This window comes from Toxotes jaculatrix, chromosome 10 (genome assembly GCF_017976425.1).
Source record: "Toxotes jaculatrix isolate fToxJac2 chromosome 10, fToxJac2.pri, whole genome shotgun sequence".
In the NCBI taxonomy this organism is placed as follows: Eukaryota; Metazoa; Chordata; class Actinopteri; family Toxotidae; genus Toxotes; species Toxotes jaculatrix.
In genome coordinates this window covers 28,512,312-28,532,311 of record NC_054403.1, presented here as the reverse complement: position 1 = coordinate 28,532,311, position 20,000 = coordinate 28,512,312, and the positions used below count along the sequence as shown (strand labels likewise).

Genomic DNA, 20,000 nt, shown 5'->3' with positions numbered 1-20,000 from the left:
GGGGCCTGGGGGGTCAGATCAGAGCAGGAGTGTTCAGCTGGAGTTTAAACTGATGATCCTGAAACCTCAGACAGCACCGAGTCCGGATCAGAGGAGAGGAGGAGCAGAGACGGCAACAAAGCGTCCTCTGATCCAGCCCTCGTGTCCTCGGCTGAGCTGATTAGATCTTTCCAGTGTTTCACTGAGAAGAAGGAGCCGATGAGGTCGATGTCGGATTCCTGCAGAGAGACTGTTCCTGCTGCTTTCATGTGCCACTGATAAAATCTGACATCTGGTAAATGAAAGCCAGCTGTGACACTGTGCTGCGTTCAAGACCACGAAAACCCAAAGCTGGAGGCGAAGACATAAACAAACACAAACATGGAAACTTCCTGAATGTCTGCGGCTCCAGGACACTTCAGAGTCTGAGGAGGTCTGAGGAGTCAGCTGCTGCTTTACCTGACACACACACACACACAGACACAGACACACACACTCTGTGACATACAAGTGTTTAAAAAGTTTAAAAATAAAAGCATCCAATAAAAAGTGACGACGAATCAAATGTAAGAAAAACTTGACTTTGCTGAGGGAAGTTTTCAGTGAGGAGGAACTTTTCAGATCTGCCTGAGTTTCTCTGTGTTCAGTAAATATGTAAACATGTTTTCATCGACGGGCACAGTCTCCATCGTGTCATCTCAACATTTAGCTCAGTGAAAATCAGCAACATTAGCTCTTTAAGCCAAACTCAGCACAAAGCAGGCTTCACTGTAAGATAAGCGTGGGTGTCATCAGCTTAGATGGAACATATTCAGCCCTGCCTCAGCACAGAGAGACGGCGTGGGCTGACTGTACGAGGTCAAAGAGGCAGACTGAAGACATGAAGTGTCTCCTGGAGAGATGAAGTCATCTCTCTGAGCGTGAGACACAAAGAGACGAAGGTCTGGGGATGAGTCTCAGCAGGAGGTTCAGTGCAGCTGCTCCGAGTCTGAAACATGAAGAATCCCATCATTTACAGGTTTGACTTCATGCAGACAGGAGGTGTCCCACACATCATCCAGGACATGAAATATATGTCCTCTTTGTTCTGGACAGCCGGTCTGAGGACTGTGTGGCTGGTCTGAGGACACTGTGGCTGGTCTGAGGACTGTGTGGGCTGGTCTGAGGACACTGTGGCTGGTCTGAGGACTCTGTGGCTGGTCTGAGGACTGTGTGGCTGGTCTGAGGACACTGTGGCTGGTCTGAGGACTGTGTGGCTGGTCTGAGGACACTGTGGCTGGTCTGAGGACTGTGTGGGCTGGTCTGAGGACACTGTGACTCTGGTCCTCACACACTGACTCCTCCATCACTGAATCCACAGTTCTCCCTCTGAAGATAATGTCCAACAGTCTGTCTCAGTCGAATCAGGTGAGACCTTCCTCTAACTCTGTGTGTAAGAGTCCTGCCTTCAGTCCATCAGGGTGAGGACTCCCTGAACACAGTGTGACTGATTTCCCTCAGCAGCTGATTTTCTCTCAGAGCTCTGCAGGAGACGCGGCTCAGAGCCACGTTCAGTGTTGGACATGTGATAAATGTTGGATTGGTCAGAAACTCTACAGGACACAGCTGCAGCTGCTGCAGACGCAGCCTGTTGGTTCGGCAGAAGGACGGCGAGCTGCCAAACGCTCAGCTGAGTCACACGAGCTTCGTCCATCTTTAAACACAGTGGTCAGTGAACTCATCGCTGGTTCTGTTCTGTTTAGATTTTCTCCGTCCTCTGTGTGCAGAGACGTCAACACTGAGCTTCTTCATCTGCACCGCCGCATCAGCCTCAGCCCTCAGCGGAGCCCGTTCAGTCCGGATCCGGGGAGCCACCCTCTGGATCAGGTTCTGTGTTGTTCCTGGTGCAGGTCTGTAACAGCAGGACTCACGTTGTGTGTAAATGAACTGTGCAGTGAGTGAGAAGCCTTTAAACATCTGAGTGTGTGTGAAGTGAAGTGAGGAATCTCTCAGGGTCTGACTTCACTTTACAGTCCATTTCACCTTTTTCACATTCTGGTGCTGACACGCCCAAAACTAAGAGTCCAGACAGGGAGACTGCTCAGAGTCCGGGTCGAGGTCTTCATCAGAGCCTGAGGCACTGGCTCATATCAGCTCCCTGCAGGTTTGTGTCGGTGTCACTGTCTGTGGTTTGTGCAGCACTGAAACATCTGCTGGCTCAGAAATCCTTCATCAGACGGACGACAACCTGCAGCAGCCGGAGCTCCACTCTGTCCGAACGTCACCAGGTGTTTCTGCAGCTTTTACACCTGAAACCAGTTTCACCATCGTCAGTTTAGAGCAGGAAACTGGTGTCAGAGCGACTGGAAGGTCAACAATGATGAAATATAAACATTAAACCTGCTTAAACCTGGCACCTGAAGTTCTTTATGCTAACGGCTAACAGCTACGAGTGACCTGAATCTGCTCCCTCCGACCCTCAGCCACCAGTCTGCCACCAGTCTGCCATCAGTCAGCCACCAGTCTGCCACCAGTCAGCGACCAGTCTGCGACCAGTCAGCGACCAGTCAGCAACCAGTCTGCCACCAGTCAGTGAACAGAGCAGCAGACAGGTGAAGTGTCAGTGACTCTGTACATTAACCAGGTTAGCAGTTGGTTAAAGGGCCGTTCCGCTGGTTTTCATGTCTTCATTCACTCGTCCTTCACATCACAGACGATCCTTCTGTAAAACCTGCTGTTTAACACGTCGTTTCTTCTTCTGTGTTTCTGTGTGATGTTCAGATCAGACTTTAACTCACTGATGCTGTTTAATCACAGTGAGAAGATCAAAGCTCGGAGAACCTGCTCATTCATTTGATTCCACGAGAGAAAGTGACAGAAGAAATTCATTAGTTCATTAATAACAACATGAAGAATTCATCATGGACAGATCATGTTTCTCCTCCAGCTGAAAGTCTGTGGACTGGAAAAACTCCAGTGAAGAACCAGAACCACTAAACTGGAGGAGCTGGTCTGTGTGTGTGTGTGTGCGTGTGTGTGTGTGCGTGTGCGTGCAGCAGATGGCGTGTAACACACAGAGCTGCTTTGTGTTCAGGACCAGTTCAGGTTTCCAGCAGATGTTCCCAGAGGTCAAAGGTCACCAGCAGGGAGGAAAGAGCAGATTTCACTCACTGATGTCAGGACTTCACAGAGGAGTGTGAAGAGTACACACACATACACACACACACACACACACGCTCAGGTCTCAGTGTGCAGAGCTCCCTCTGCTGGTGGAGGACAGACACGAGTCTCCTGCTGAAGGAGGACACAGAGGACGCGGGACATTCAGACCTGAACTGTTTTAGTTCATCATCACCACAAACCACATCCTCCAGAGCGATTGCAGTCAAACCAGCAGCACCTGAGCTCGGTTTGAACTCAAACATCTGGCCCTTCGTGACGGAGGATTTTCCACAGGACTGTGGCTCAGACTGACTCAGGATCAGACTGACTCAGGATCAGACTGACTCAGGATCAGACTGACTCAGGATCAGCTGCACTTTGATTTAACGAAAGCTCCAGGAAACACGAGCTGGTTTACACTTCAGAGTGTCTGACACCAGCTCTGGTTTGTCTATGTGGAGGAAAGAAGCTGAACCTCAGCTGAGGTCCAGCTTCTTCTGGAAGCTTCTCTTCTTCTTCTGTGAGTATCTGAGTCCATCACAGACACTGTTACAGTGATGGAAACAAAACACCGCTGATACCTGATCTCCTGACCATCAGTGTCACTCAGCGCTCTCCACCCACTGCTCTACCTGAACAACAGGTATCAGTTTCTGTTACTGATGCATTCAGGTGCCGTCTGAAAGCCCGTGACTCAGCTCAGATGGTTTGTGTTTCCACAGTCAAAGAAGAAGAACTGAATCAGACTCGTCACTGTTGTTTCCAGTTCATGAAAAATCAGATCACAGTTTTACGTGGAAGGTTTGAGTGTGAAGTTTGTGACGCTTCATTAGAAGCATTCACAGTAAAATGATCAGTTCGTACACTAACCGTTATTTAACTGAATGTTTCCCGGGCTTCAGGTGGAAGTGGATCATAAACTCAGCACGCTGAGCTGAGCTCACATCACCGTGACCTTTAACCTTCTGAGAAAGTTCTTTTTCTCTCTGGGATCTTCACATTTACAGGAGCCCCTGAAGGCAGCATCTTCAGAGACAACATGAGACCAAAGACGGTCTGTTAAGACGATGAGTCCCTCTGTTACCTGTTCCATGTCCAGGGGCAGAGGACAGTGGGTGTGCCCAGAGGATCCATGATCCGGACCTGAGGCTGCAGGTCTCACCTCAGAGTGAGAGCTCTTCTGTTTCTGACCCATCTGTGCAGGACTCAGGGTCAGTGGGAGGAGCAGAGGTCCGCAGGTGACAGACAGGAGACACCTGAGCCAATAACAGCTGCTGCTGGATCGTGTCTTTGTTCCGTTAGTTCTGTTGAAGACTTTTGCCACTGTGTGTGTGTGTGTGTGTGTGTGTGTGTGTGTGTGTGTGTGTGTGTGTGTGCGCGTGCATGCGTGTGCGTGTGTGTGCGGCTCGGCTCCGCCTCTTCCACCTTCGTCTCACTCTTTAGTCCTCTGGTTTACTGTGGGACATCGGGACATTCCGGGAGCAGAGATGCCAGTGCAGATCCCGGACGACTCGGACTTCTCTTCGTTCAAAGACCAGTGTCTGAGTCTTGACGGATGGATGAGCCGCTACAACAAGGGGGGGGTGACGGTGTGGTGCCGGGAGGAGGAGAGCAGGACGGTCCAGAAACTCAAGGTGAGGGATCACACACACACTCACACACACACACACACTGCAAACAGAAAGGTGCACCGCACGCTTTCCCACCCTGCGTCCCTCTCCCTGGAACCGTGTCCGAAACGAGCATCTCCACCTGAGGACAGGGACTCAGGTCAAAGCTCAGCTGAGAGTCAGGGAACCGGCTGAGGGCGTCAGGTGTGCCGGGACAAAACCTAACAACACAGTGAACAGGCAAAGGCCGAATGATGTTGTTTGGTGATTGATTGATTGATTGATTGATTGATTGATTGATTGATTGATTGATTGATTGATTGATTGATTGGTTGGTTGATTGATCAGTGGATTTTGTGTTTAAGTTGTCAGTTAATTTTCTGTCAATCAACTAATTAATTTGATTAATTAGTCAAATAAGACTTTCAGCTGTACAGTGTTGGTGGGGGAATAATCCACGGTCACTCCTCGCATGGCGTGGCGTTCCACAGGGTTCTGTTCTGGGTCCTCTCCTTATTATCATTCATTCATCTTTAACCAGTCAGTGAGCTGCTCTGATGATCCATTCATTGTAGTAAACTGCAGCTCTTTGAATCTCGTAGCTTGTTACATGATAATAACGATAATATAATAATATATATAAATGTTCACTGATCTTTGATGGGACGAAGCCTGCGGCTCGATGAGAATAACCTCTGGCTGCAGCTGGTTTTTGTTTACGGGTTGTCGTTTAGTCTGAATGCTCATCACCTTGCAACAGCTGCTTTAACTGGGATGAATGAAAGCAGTGAAACACTGTGAAGACACTGTGTGACAGCTGTTGGAGGACACGCCGGAGCACAGACCGAGGCGGGAGGTGTGTCGGTGCCTTGCTGAGCGGCACCTCGGCAGTTTCTGTGACCTACATGTGTAACAGCTGATCAGAGGTTGTAAACAGCTCGACCTCCCGCAGGAGGAAAAGCAAACTGTTGCTCTGCGTCAGCGTGCTGAAAAATTCAGAGCGGAAAGGAAAAAGTAACGGAGGGAAACCTGAGGAGGCGTCCAACCGGCGGCAGAGCTGGGAGACAGAGGAGAGATCAGAGACAGGACAGAGACAGTAAGACAGACCCGTTCAGAGGTGCTGATACCTTACTGGACCATTTCCAGTTTGGAGACTTTAAAGTTTCCCTCCTCTACATTTCAGAGGGAAATACTCTAAATGTTGGAGCTGTAGTCATGGCGATGACGAGCGACGTGTCCTCCTCACTTCTATGGTTTCAGGTTGATGCCGTTTCTCTGTGACTGTCCACTCACAGTCCAGGTGACAGAAGAGATCAGCTGATCAGCAGGTACGCTCACCTGTCACCTTTCGTAATCACTCTGTGCACAAAGCAGAGAGTTTCTGAATTTAGCCTGGACATTAGGAGACGTGCACTGACTTTACCTACTGAGTGTGTGTGTGAGAGGCTGCTGGCTGGTCAACCAGCTAACTGTTAGCCTCAGCTAACTGTTAGCCTCATGGAACTGTTAGCCTCAGCAAAACTGTTCACCTCAGCTAACTGTCAGCTAACTGTTAGCCTCAGCAAAACTGTTCACCTCAGCTAACTGTCAGCTAACTGTTAGCCTCATGGAACTGTTAGCCTCAGCTAACTGTCAGCTAACTGTTAGCCTCAGTGAACTGATGAGACTCAGTGTTTTGGAGCCTTCAGAGCTGAGAGAACGACGAGATGTTTAGGTCACGGGTGTCGCCGTGACCTCTGTTTGACCTCTGTTTGGAAACAGAGCTGCCTGATCAGACCAAGAATGACACTGAATCCAAGTCATTTGTCTGTAAATGTACCAGCTGCTGTCAGATCAGTGAGGAGACATAAAGAGTTCAGCGCTTCCTTCCTTCCTTCCGTCCTTCCTTCCTTCCTTCCTTCCTTCCTGACTTGTTATCAGCTGTACAGCAGCACAGGTGTAGACCTGCTCTGTGGGACTGACTGATTTGGTGAAGTATCCGTGGATCTGACCTGACTTGGCCTTTCTCTGACTTCAGATCATCGTCTGATCTCTCACTTCAACACTTCTTGCACCTCACCTCTTTTTTTTACCCCAGTTATTGCTGCTGTGGATCAGGGCATTAAAAATGCAAACTACAGAGAGACTGAAGAGGAGATGCAGGGCCCAGTGGTGAGTGACGGACGGACAAAGACGTGAAGCTCGGGACTTTATGAATGATTAAGGTGGCAGCAGAGCCGTGCTGATTGAGTTACATGGAGCATTTTACAGCATCTGATGACTGCAGCTCCTGTAAGATCACAGCAGTGGAAAAAAGTGACGTCCTACAGTAAGACTCCGTCTCACATGACGTCCACTAAACTCTGACAGGGAAGAAGGAAGGTCACCTGTCTGTCTGTCTGTGTCTGTCTGTCTGTCTGTCTGCTTGTCTGTCTGTCTGTCTGCCTGTCTCTCTGTCTGTCTGTCTGTCCATCTGTCCAGCTGTTGGCTCTCAACAACAAGCACATCTCACCTCAGATGTATATTGTTTCGTGCAGACAGCAGGACTGAGTCAAACAGCACAGAGTCCGAGCGGCCGGCTGCTTTGTTAGTGAATATATACGATAGAATGTACAATATAGAAAAGTTTGAAGAAGTTCAAACAGCAAGATTCAGGTTCAGTGGAGGAAACTTCTCAGCGTCACTGACTCAGAGGCTGCTGCTTCTCTGCTGACCTGAGGGTCGACCACTGGAATGTCAGGAGGCAGCTCTGCTGCTCCGGTGCCTCTGAGCAAGGCACAGAGAGGAGATGGTTTGGCTGCTCTTTGACGGACGTCCTGCCTGTTATAGCTGCGTGGCCTTGTTGTGTGTCAGTGTCAGCTGGTGCCGCTCTGTGTGGATTGTACATGTTGTCATGTTCCAGCGCTGTGAGTGTGAGACAGACGTGAATGTGCCACAGACTAAATGCATAGATCAGCCCTGGTTCAGTAATAACCCACCGTCCTCTCTGTTTGTCTCCCAGATGAGGATAGTGTGTAAAGACGTGACGGCAGAGACACTGTACGATGTCCTACACGACACCAGCTACCGCAGGAAGTGGGACACCAACATGATCGACACGTATGACATCGGCCGTCTGACCGTCAACGCAGACGTTGGATATTACTCCTGTCAGTTCATCTCCACCTCCCAGTAAAACTGCTCAGTCAGCAGCCTGTGGCCTGTGATGGTTCCACAGTGTGTTCCTTCATTTCTGTGTGTGTATGTGTGTGTGTGTTTGCAGGGAGATGTCCAACCCCTCTGAAGAACAGAGACTTTGTGACCATGAGGTCTTGGCTTCCTCTCGGGAACGACTACCTGATCATCAACTACTCCGTCAAACACCCGGTGAGATTTCACCTCCGAGCTTCGTCTCTGACGCGTCAGCTTTCCTGCTGACGTGAACGTTATTCTGTGTGTGAGACAGAAACGTAACGTAAGGCAAGGTTTATTTCTACACCACCGTTCGCACACAAGGTAATTCATAGTGCTTTACAGATTACATTAAAACCATAAATAATAGAATAAAAGCAATATATTAGAACACTGGAGCAGAAAAATAGAAAATAGTAAAATAAAGAGTGCAGTTAAGACAATTTAAGAGAATGCTTCACTCCTCTGTTCACCTACTGACCAAAGCAACGTCAGTACATCCTGAGACAAACTGGTGTGACCATTAGTGTCAGTGGTTTCCAGAGTGAGCTCAGTGGGACGCTGAGGCTGTGAAGTTATATTCACTACGAGCGCTCACACGGCAGCGGACGGCTGTGACCGTCCCAGGCTCACGGGTGTGAGGACCAGCGAGCGTCAGAGTGGTCACGTAAAGATTCATTCCAAACAAAATGCTGACGCATCAGCCCATAACAGAGTGAGACGGAGGGGACAGGAGCCTGAAGACGAAGCCTGAAGACGCAGACGAAGACTGCTTGTGACTTCTGGTTTCAGGTCTGAGGGGGTTACCCAGAGAACTTTAAACTTCTGGTTCTCTTTCTGAGGACATACATGTGTCCCTGGATCTGTGTGAGTCTTGTTTGTCCAGGTTAGACTTGAAAAACAACAGGTGTACAGGTGTAAAGTTGGGACCCAAACCAGAGGAGGTGGGGAGGACACATGTGAGGTTTATGTCCAGCAGGTTGGGATGAAAACAGTGAACTGACCCTTTAAACTGAAGAGTGGAACGTGTTGTCTTCTGTCTCTGTACAGGAACATCCTCCTAAGAAGGACTACGTCCGAGCCGTGTCCCTGCTGACCGGATACCTGATCCAGTCCAACGGAGCCAACTGCTCCACCCTCTACTACCTGACCCAGGTGGACCCCAGAGGTGAGGGACACAAAACCTGACCTTTACAACAGTCTTTAAACGCAGCATACACCCTGATCTCCAGCAGTCAGACGCTGTGGTCCAGCTGAGCTGTACTGTTAGTGATGGTAGGTGCACCTGGAAGTTCAGGTGTGCATGTATGAAGAGAGACACTGTGGGACAGAGAGCAGTCCATCAGCCAGTAAATCACCAGTAAACCCAGTATTCCTCTGTGTGTGTGTGTGTTTCCTAACATGTCCTATCAGAAATGTCCTCACTTTAATAAAAGTCCTCCTTTTCCAAAATGTCCTGCTGTAATGTCCCACCCTGCCTTTCAATGGTCCTAAATGTGCACTTTTTCTAAGGACATGTCCCGTCTCACACTGGTCCTCACAAAGACAGAGGTAAGACCTCACCCTCACAGTCATGTCCCGTCTCGTCCTCTCTGTCCGCAGGTTCTTTACCAAAGTGGGTGGTGAACAGAGTGTCTCAGTTTGTGGCTCCAAAGGTAAAATCATCTCTGTCTATGAGACACATATGAACAGAAAGGACCTGGCTCTTTGTCTCACGGTGTCTCTGTCCTCTCAGGCCATGAGGAAGATCTACAAGGCGTCTCTGAAGTATCCGGAGTGGAAGAGGAAGCACAACCCGAACCTGAAGCCGTGGATGTTCCCGGAGCAGAACACGCTGCCGTGCATCAGCGTGTCGGAGCTGACGGTGCAGCGAGCCGACTCTCTGGAGAACATAGACGAGAGCGGCGTGAGCGAGGAGAAGACGCCTCACAGCGAGGACGAAGAGACTTAAACACCCGCACAGACTCACAGCGTAACCTCTGCTTTCTCTCTGCTTTACTGTTTGTTGTTTTGTTTGACGAGATAAACTTTATTGATCCCACGCAGGAAAACGGAAGTGTGAGACTGATCAGACTCGGACCAGTGAGGGAGACGATCCGGTTTCTGTCTGCAGCTCGTTTGTTTGGTCCAACAGGAAAATGTCTTCCACAGTGTCTGTGCTCATTGTGCCGTCGAGCATCAGCTCTGAGTCCAGGCTCGGTTCAGTGAGAACAGAAACCACCTGGTTCAGGTGAGGTAACTGTGGCGGCCATGGGTAAAGGCTCTGCACACCCTCACAGGTGTTTCCAGGTGTTCTGCTCAGGTTAAAGGTGAGGGGAGTGAGGTCACCAAACTGCTACAGTCAGAGGACATCCTGTACAACATGAGACATTAGGAACATTTCACTGCCGTCAATAAATAAAAAATCAACAAGGGACGATAAAGTCAAACGTCCAGATGTGTGATGTTATGTCCAATGTTCGTGAGTCTCCGTTTCTCATGGTGTGAACAGCGAATGAACACGTGTTCTCTTGTTACGACATTTACCAGCTGTCCTCAGTCAAACAGTCTGTCCTCAGAGTCTGGAGGAAGACGTCTAACCAGGTAACAGGAGTGAGAACACCTGTGAGAGTGGAGCTCAGGTGCAGAGTCTTAGTTTACTTTGAATTGTCCACTTTGGCTCTTCAGGGTTTGATGAATCCGGGTCCTGGTCTGTTAGAGCCTGTGAGACGTGGCAGGTGTAAAGATCAGCACCGCGTCCTCTGCTCGTGTGACACCATCGGTTCTCTGTGGTTCTCTGTGGTTCTCTGTGGTTCCTGATCGGAACAGACGCTTTGATGCATCCTGCTCTTTATTTTATTTGTTTTCTGATATTTGTTTCTTCCTGTTTGTCTCAATTCTTCAGCTGGACGTGAGTCCAACCTGAGCAAGAACTCAATAAAACTGCTTTCAAATCAGTTCCTTATGTCATTTTAAGCCTTTCACTCTCACAGGTCTGTTCCTGGTCTGATCTGAGGTCAGCTTCACCCTGGTCATGTGACCAGAAGTTCAGAGAGAGCAGCCAGCACCCAGACACAGGCTGAGAGAGCTGAGAGAGCTGAGGGTCTGAGCTGCTGGTCTTCAGTCTGGTCCCATGTTCCACACACACACACACACACACACACTCACACACTCACACACACACACACACACACACACATTCACACACACACACAGTCACACACACACACACACACACACACACACACACACACTCACTCACACTCACACACACTCACATACACTCACACACACTCACACACTCACTCACTCACACTCACACACACACACACTCACACACTCACTCACTCACACTCACACACACACACTCACTCACTCACACTCACACACACTCACACACTCACTCACTCACACTCACACACACACACTCACACACTCACTCACTCACACTCACTCACACACACTCACACACACACACTCACTCACACTCACACTCACACACACACTCACACACACTCACACACACACACACACTCACACACACTCACCCACACACACTCACACACTCACACACACACTCACACACACTCACTCACACACACTCACACACACACACTCACTCACACTCACACACACTCACACACACTCACACACACACACACACTCACACACACTCACCCACACACACTCACACACTCACACACACACTCACACACACTCACTCACACACACTCACACACACACACTCACACACACTCACACACACTCACCCACACACACTCACACACTCACACACACACTCACACACACTCACTCACACACACTCACACACTCACACACTCACTCACACACACTCACACACACTCACTCACACACACTCACACACACACACTCACTCACACTCACACACACTCACACACACTCACACACTCACACACACACACACACACTCACACACACACTCACACACACTCACACACACACACTCACACACACTCACTCACACACTCACACACACACACACACACTCACACACACTCACACACACACACTCACACACACTCACTCACACACACTCACACACACTCACACACACACACTCACACACACTCACTCACACACACATTGTTTCCTTTAGCTTGAATCAGCTGATGCTGACTCAGTGACAGCGCTGAGCTGTGAGTGTTATGAAGGATCCTCCAGGTTTCGGGTTTTCAGTTGGACTGTTGATATTTTAGTGCAGTGAAAAGAAATCAGGTGTCTCATCAGCAGATCTGTGTGTGAGTCTGCAGCGTCCCCCAGTGGACAAATACTTCATTACATCCTGAACATGAAGGAGATGAAAGAACCTGAATGCTGTGAGGAGGAGAAGCAAACCTACTGAGTCCAGGTGAAGCTCGTCCTCGTCCACAGGCCGGCCGCTCGTCCTCGTCCTCCTCCACAGGCCGGCCGCTCCAGGCTCCAGGTCGAGCGTCTCTCCCACAGACAAACAGATTCTGGCTTTAATCGGTGAAGTGATGAAAGTGTAACGGCTGATTCTGCCGTTCAAACTGAACGATTTCATCCAGCAGCAGAACCAGGACGGTACACTGAGCTCCGGCCTCTGCTCTGCTTTCATCCATGTGTTTTATGAATGTGTGAATGTGTGAATGTGTGAAACAGAGGCACAGTTCTCAGGACACTCAGTCGTCAAACTGAAGACTTTAAAGTTGGGCCCTGTGAAGTTCCTGAGCATCATGTGATTACCTGTGTGGATCCCTGAGGAGTCCAGGGTTATTCTCATACCACACCACATGGTGGCGCTATAGCTAACAGTGTCTGAACAAGTCAAAGACACGAGGGTGGGGACCAGGTGTGATGTCCTCAGGGTGTCTGAGCTCTCACAGACCGTGGAGGACTCCTCCATTATCCTCTAAATCAGGGGTGTCCAAACTGTCCCACAGAGGGACGTGTGGCCGCAGGTTTTTGTTGCAGCCAATGAAGAGGACACATTCTGACCAATCAGCTGTCTGAACACTGAGATCAGCTGATTGAATGAGTCCAGTCAGGTGTGCTGCTGCTCGGTTGGAACAATAACCTGCAGCCACACGGTCCTCTGTGGGACAGTTTGGACACCTCTGCTCTAAATGATAAAGAGTAGAGTCTCTCCAGAGGTCCCGTGGACAGACAGAGGACGTCTGCAGGTCGTCCACGACCGTCTTCACTCTGAACCCTTTGGACAGGCTGAGAGTTGGAGCGGCAGCTGCTCGGCTTGTTTTTCCTGCGGTGCTGAGGGAAACGCTGTGTGCGACTGAACAATGCAGCTGGGCTCCGGATCCTCTCGCCTCTGTGTTGTCTCAGGCTCTTCCTGTTTCCTGTCTGCAGGGCTCTGATTGTTGTTTGGGCAGCGAGGAGGAAACTCCACCGCTGTCCAGCTTCTTACTGCTCTCAGAGGACAGGACGCAGTGTACGCCGAGGACTTCCTCACTGCTGCACTGAAGAACTCACACTCATGTCTTCCTTTACAGGTCCAGGTCCTGCTGAACCTTCGCCTGTGGTCAGAGGGCAGGGACCACCCTGGACCGTCCCTGGTCTGATACCAGAACTAACCTTATTTTAGAAAAAGGACTGAGTGTGAGAGGACAGAGGTGACGGCACGGACAGAATTTAAATAACACAATGCTGAAAAACAGCAACACGGTGTGTGTCTGAGTGTGTGTGTGTAGGTGTGTGTCTGTCTGAGTGTGTGTCTGTAGGAGTGTGTGTGTAGGTGTGTGTCTGTAGGAGTGTGTGTGTGTGTGTGTGTGTGTAGGTGTGTGTCTGTAGGTGTGTGTCTGAGTGTGTGTGTGTAGGTGTGTGTCTGTCTGAGTGTGTGTCTGTAGGAGTGTGTGTGTCTGTAGGTGTGTGTGTGTGTGTGTGTGTGTAGGTGTGTGTCTGTAGGAGTGTGTGTGTGTGTCTGTAGGTGTGTGTCTGAGATGTTGTACAAAGGTTCAGAACAACTACGACTCTTATTTGGCAAAGGTGATTTCCAGGTGAGGCAGGGTCACGTGCACACGGTGGTTAAAGGTAAAGCACAGTTATGGATGAGGTAACCGGAGTCAGCGCGCTCCTCCGATAAGAGGTGTTACCGGTCCAGGTGCTGTCACCACAGAAGAAGAAGCTGATCTCAGGGAGAGCTCATTGTTACTACGAGTCCGAGTCCCCTCTCAGCACCTGACGTGCTGACGTGCTGAGGTAACGTACTGTGTCACTTCCGGTTGCTATGTCTTCTCTCAGTCAAACTTCGCTGTTTCCTTCTGTTCAGCGGCTGAATGTTTGAATTATCCTGCCGCGGAGCTCCAGACCTTTCTCTCTTTCTTTCTCTCTTTAACGACTTTCTCTTTAAAAACTTTCAGCTGTCAGTTACACGCTGTTCAGTTCAGCTCGTTACTTTAGCGTAGCAGCTAGTTACTTTAGCGTAGCGGCTAGTTACTTTAGCGCAGCGGCTAGTTACTTTAGCGCAGCGGCTAGTTACTTTAGCGTAGCGGCTAGTTACTTTAGCGCAGCGGCTAGTTACTTTAGCGTAGCGGCTAGTTACTTTAGCTCAGCAGCTAGTTACTTTAGCTCAGCGGCTAGTTACTTTAGCGCAGCGGCTAGTTACTTTAGCGCAGCGGCTAGTTACTTTAGCGTAGCGGCTAGTTACTTTAGCTCAGCAGCTAGTTACTTTAGCGTAGCAGCTAGCGGTAGCTCCTGCTCGGTGTCGTAGGTTCCTCTGTCTCCTCCAGTGACAGCGCTAAATGTAACTGATGTAGTTTATTTGCAGTGATGGAGGCGACGCTCGGTGAATGAGAAACCCAGTCGTTAGCTGCAGTAGTTAGCCTGCCCCCAGTACCTGCTCCCAGCCCCCCGGAAGCTCCAGGTGACTGTCTGAATGAAGCTCGCGGTTCATACCCCCCACAGAGACTGTCTGCCCCCCAACCTACATTTGTTAAAGAGTAAACTGAAGAGGAGTTATTCATAAAAACCGAATAAAAATGCAGAGCACCACAACAAAAGTCAGTGGTCAGACACCATCAGATCTGAAGGAGCTCATAGTTCCCAGTTACCCCATTAGAACACTGTGCTCCCAGAGCTCAGCCTTACTGTGGTTCCTGGAGTCTCCAAAGGAGTCAGGATCCTTCAGCTCTCAGGCTCCTCTGCTGGGACTCAGACCCCCTCTCCATGTTTCAGTCCTGTGATTAGTCTTATTATCGTTAGCTCTGCTCTCTGTGGATCATATTCTACAGTTTGCTCTGAACCTGCTCTGTATGAAAAGTGACCTGAGGTAACTTCTGTTCAGAGTCAGTTCTATGGAAGTAAAACTGACTTGGTTGAAGTGTGGACCTGTCGTTCGCTCAGTTCACATCAGTCCTCCATCCTCGTACAGCAGGTCAAAGAAGAGGGTCCACACAGAGGAACTGAGATTCTCTTTAAATCAGTCACCTAATGAAAAGAGTAGAATCCTGTTTCCCTTCATTGATTATGGAGAATTGACTCTTCCAGCATCTGGAAGCTTAACATCTTTCACAGAATCTCATTCCACCTCTGCTGCTTTTAATTTCATCTCCTTTATTTTTGTTGGTTTGAGTCTCATTCATTTTTGATTTGATCTTTGAATCTTTATCACCATGATGATATTTAACCAGCCTGTTCCACCACTGATGGATCAACCTGTGCCTATCATCAAGTGAGGACATTTCAAAATGTTATTATTGTTTTATTGCTGATTACTAATTTGATTGTGGGACATTATTTATTTTATTCATGTTTGAAAGTGCTTCTATTTAATTTTTTTACATTTATCCATCAAATAAGGAAATTATTCTGAATTATTAGCTCTCATTATGATAATAATTGTATAATTGCACAATATAATGTTATTATGTTGTATTATTATTCATAATATTGATTGTTTGTGGCAGATTTTGCTTATTTACTTAATTGCGGATTTTAATTTGAAAACCAATGTACTAGCCGGATGCAGTATCTGTTCCTCTAGCTCCCCGCATTTATTTTGAAATTCGCAGCCGGAAGCCGCGGCGGTGGTTGTTCAGTGTGACCTGACACTTCAGATCAGAGCTGAGTTTCTCCTCCCAGAGCTCCCAGTCTGACCGAAACCTGCTCCGGACTGTACTGGATTATTTCCCGGGACAGGAAGCCGCAGAAGCCTCCGAGACCAGGACAGAGACCGGGACAGAGACCAGAAAGCAGAGCGGGTCAGAGGTGAGACACTTTAAATCTGTATTTTACTGAGACTGAGAGCAGATCCGATGTGAGCGGAGGGTCCTGTCCGTTTGGGTGAGTCCTGCAGGAAGCAGCTCGTCCCGCTGTTTGAACTCCTCAGTCCTCTAACTGTCCCGGGTCTCCGAGTTCTCTTGTTGTTTCAGTCTGCGCGGTTTCTGACGCAAAAAGCGAGTTTTGGCGCAAAGTGGACTCGATGCGTCAGAGAGAGAGAGAGAGAGAGAGAGAGAGAGAGAGAGAGAGAGATGAATTGTTCAGAGACAGAGACTCAGAGAGGGACGTGTCCTGTAGGGTCCTGTCCCGTCCTGTCCCTGAGACCTCTCTCTGACTCTGACGCTTCAGTTTGAGGCTCAGGTGTTTCTCAGCCACAGGTCGCAGGTTTGGATCCTCAGACTGTGGGTGCAGGTGAGTCTCTGCTGGTTGTACTGGTGAGCTCCCAGCAGGGTGGAGCTGGAGGTCTCTGCAGGTCCAACTGGGACCCGGCTGAGACTCAGATCTGGGAAAGGCGTCTGTTGATTCCGGGTCTTCGGTCAGAATCACTGTTTGCTCGTGTGCACACACTTCCCAGCATGCATTGCATTAAGGTGGAAATGTCTTTTTTCCTGACGAAAATGTGACACTTCCTGCTGCTCAGGTAAACTCACCTGAGCCACCTGCACATGATGAACGAAGACGTGCACAGTAAACCGATGATGGTCCCTCTGACGCAGACCACAGTAAACCAGCAGAGAGGACTGAAGACCCAGAACCAGCTCAGGGACGTGGTCTTCAGCCGGTTCTTCTCAGTCCATGCAGACCCTGAACCTCTCACACTTACACCTGACACGGTCCTGATGCTGTCTGTGGCCCAGACCTGGATCAGGACTGAGACCTGTTAGATAAAATCTTCCATCAGGTCACCTGATGACACCTGACGTGGTCTCTGGCCTCTCACCTGTCTCACCTGTGCGCTCTTCTCTGTGAGCAGCTGTCTTCTGTACGCGTGAGGCGTTTAGGGAACATCAGTAAATTGTAGGTACAGACAATAGCCAGGGTTCCACTCTCCCCCCACGTCCGTCACATGCGGCCTCCACAAATTCTCAACCTGAGGAAACTCAGTCGTTCATGAGGGCGGGAAACTGGGCGTTCACATGCAACACAAACATCCTGTAAAGAGGAAACTCAGCTTCCTGTTTCAGCTTCAGAAGAAACCCGATTAATGCTCAGTGTGATGTCACTGTGATGTCACTGAGGAGGACCAGTCACCACACAGAGCTTCAGGTGGACACGCCTCTGAGGGGCTGGGTGATCACATCCATCGATCGCATCGTCTGCGTCTCCCGGATCCATTTTGGATCCAGGTCGTGGTCGGCAAGATACCGAGGTTCATTACCCTCCGAGGCGGTTACAGCTGGGACGGCACGGCTGCTGTGGATTCCACTGTGTGTGTGTGTGTGTGTGTGTCGGTAACGTCAGGAAAGGTTACAGGTGTGTAGCTCAGACCAACATGAAAGCGTCATCGTGTTGATGGGTTTGTTGTTTGTGTTGGAAACAGATCTGGATCCAGGATCTGGATCAAGAATCAGCTGTGAAAGTTGTTTTGTTCCAGTTGTTGTTTCACGGTGTCACAACAATCAATATCAATCAATAATCAATATTTCAGCTCATTTCATCGGAGCTACAGGTGATCAGTGTCAGTGGGGCTTCATTAACGTTAACGTGGACCTGATTTCTGTCTTCTGGTCCCAGGTCTCACAGGTCTGAGGACCGGGCTGAGTGTCGGAGCAGGTCACATGTCTCTGCTCTGCTTTTGATCCATTTCCTGTCACTTGTATCTGTTTCCCTCTGACCAGCTGATCAGCTGATCGGTTGATCAGCTGATCATCAGCAGTTATTGTGATCTATTGGTTTTTGTTTTTTTGTTTTAGGTTTGATTTGTTAGATTTTCTGTTTCTGTCGTCGAGCAAATCGATTGAGAAAATATTAATCAGATTAATCAATAATGAAAGTGACCCTGTGTCTGAACAGTGGCTTAAACCGTTGCTTGGTTACTGGATCAGCAGCTGATCCGGATCTGACCCGGGCTCTGTCTGATGAGCCTGGTCTGGGTCCAGCGCTTTGCTCAGAGGCTCTGCGGCAGGTGGTGCGTTCAGAGGCCGTCAGTCAATCAGACGTGTTTTCAGAGGCCGATTACAACAGCACTTACATCACACACACTCACACTCACACACACACACACACACACACTCACACACACACACACACTCACACACACACACACACTCACACTCACACTCACACACACACACACACACTCACACACACACTCACACACACACACACTCACACTCACACACACACACACTCACACTCACACACACTCACACACACACACACACTCACACACACTCACACACACACACACACACACACACACTCACACTCACACACACACACACACACACACACTCACACACACACACACACTCACACTCACACACACACACTCACACTCACATACACACTCACACTCACACACACACACACACACTCACACTCACACACACACACACACACACACACAGGATGTGTGCGTGTTAGCACTTGTTCTCCTGAACAGTGACAGGAAGTTGGACCAACATGTCTTCCTCTTCAGAAACTCCCTGAGACAAACTGCTGTGATGTAATCAGCGCCCGCCCTGCGTTCGCTGTGGAACCGTTCTGATCCGACATCAGTGATTACATAAAGGAGCAGACCGCAGAGTTTACGTCTGTTCTCAGGAAGCTCAGGTCTGTTCAGCCACAGTCCTCAGTCTGTGAGGACTGCACACACACACACACACACACCACACACACACACACACACACAGTGTGTGTCTGTGTGTGTGTGTGTGTGTGTGTGGTGTGTTCATGTGCTGCTGTGATGCTCTTTCCTTCCCAGCATGTGACTCTGAGTTGAGGTTCACAGTTTTGGGGTCTGAGATTCCTTCAGCACATGAATGCACCACAGAGACAAGTGTCCTCGCTGTCTTCTGAGAGCGAGGACAGGCGTGGACCTGACGTCCTCTCTCACACCTTCATATCCACCATTTGCAGTGCGTGTTCACTGTTACCCAGAGTTCCCAGTGTTCCCAGTGAGTCTCAGTGTGTGGTTCCAGTCACAGCTCTGGAACAATCAGCCTTCTGTTTGTCACAATAGAGCCTCACTGTTATTACACCCCCCCCCCCCCCCCCCCCCTTGTCCTTCCTCTGCTCCCCCTCTTCTCTCTGTCTTTTCCCTCCCTCTGTTTGTGCCGTCGTTCTCTCTCCTCAGTGGAGGTGAAGAATGAAGGTCAGTCTTTTCCACTCGTCCTTCCTCTCCACTCCCACTCCCTCTCTCTCTGTCTCTCTCTGTCCCTCTCTCTGTCTGTCTCTCTCTCCGTCTGTGTTGAGGGGTGCCTTTGCCTTTGCTGTGATTGACAGGCCTGGTCAGGCTCCGCCCTGCTTGAATCAAACACTGACTTCCTGTTTCTGCAGCCAGGTGTGGGTGTGGGCGTGTCCCTGGCAGGTGGAGGTGACACCTGTTGAATCATGAAGCTACAGGAGGTAAACACACACCTGCACAGCTTTCATTCACATTAAAGGAACAGTCCAACATTTTATTAGTTTTTCTCAGAGTGAGACATTTGGATGGACGTCAGGTCCCTGTCTCCGTCTTCAGTCTAAGCATACACACTGTGGACACCTGTGTGCACACTGACAGAACGATGAACTCACTGAAAATCGCTTCGACCTTCATTCATTCCTTGACAGTCGGACTCTTTTCTCTCGGTGCAGCTGATGTGAAAGTAAAATCCGAGTTTTCACGTCTGTATTCGAGCTCAGAGACAAAGCGAACGCTGACAGGAAAGTGGAAGTGGGGACATTCTCAGGTGTCTCTGAGAG

At 49.4% G+C, this 20,000-nt stretch overlaps 2 protein-coding genes across 4 annotated transcripts in view; both read left to right on the top strand.

Moving 5' to 3' along the window:
• Positions 1-4,607: 4,607 nt before the first annotated feature.
• On the top strand, positions 4,608-10,070 carry stard15 (StAR-related lipid transfer (START) domain containing 15). Its single transcript, XM_041048317.1, has 6 exons — positions 4,608-4,754; positions 7,711-7,858; positions 7,972-8,075; positions 8,931-9,048; positions 9,483-9,535; positions 9,616-10,070. The coding sequence occupies exons 1-6, from the start codon at positions 4,608-4,610 to the stop codon at positions 9,829-9,831; spliced, it is 786 nt and encodes a 261-aa protein (XP_040904251.1). The 3' UTR covers positions 9,832-10,070.
• A 4,526-nt stretch (positions 10,071-14,596) lies between these two features.
• Positions 14,597-20,000, top strand: part of arap3 (ArfGAP with RhoGAP domain, ankyrin repeat and PH domain 3) — a 24,380-nt gene continuing 18,976 nt past the window's right edge. For 2 of the 3 annotated variants that reach the window (XR_005894696.1, XM_041048000.1), the window contains exons 1-2: positions 14,597-15,543; positions 15,884-16,079. The gene's annotated coding sequence lies outside the window, so the exon portion shown is untranslated. Of the gene's footprint in view, positions 15,544-15,883; positions 16,080-19,592; positions 19,662-20,000 lie in introns of all 3 variants that reach the window. The other variant, XM_041048003.1, reaches the window with a different exon arrangement.

Bases quoted from the DNA above. Each gene is read 5' to 3' on its own strand.
- stard15 (XM_041048317.1), top strand. From the start codon at position 4,608: ATGCCAGTGCAGATCCCGGACGACTCGGACTTCTCTTCGTTCAAAGAC. The intron at 4,755-7,710 runs GTGAGGGATCAC...TTTGTCTCCCAG, and splicing joins GGACGGTCCAGAAACTCAAG to ATGAGGATAGTGTGTAAAGA. The intron at 7,859-7,971 runs GTCAGTTCATCT...GTGTGTTTGCAG, and splicing joins AGACGTTGGATATTACTCCT to GGAGATGTCCAACCCCTCTG.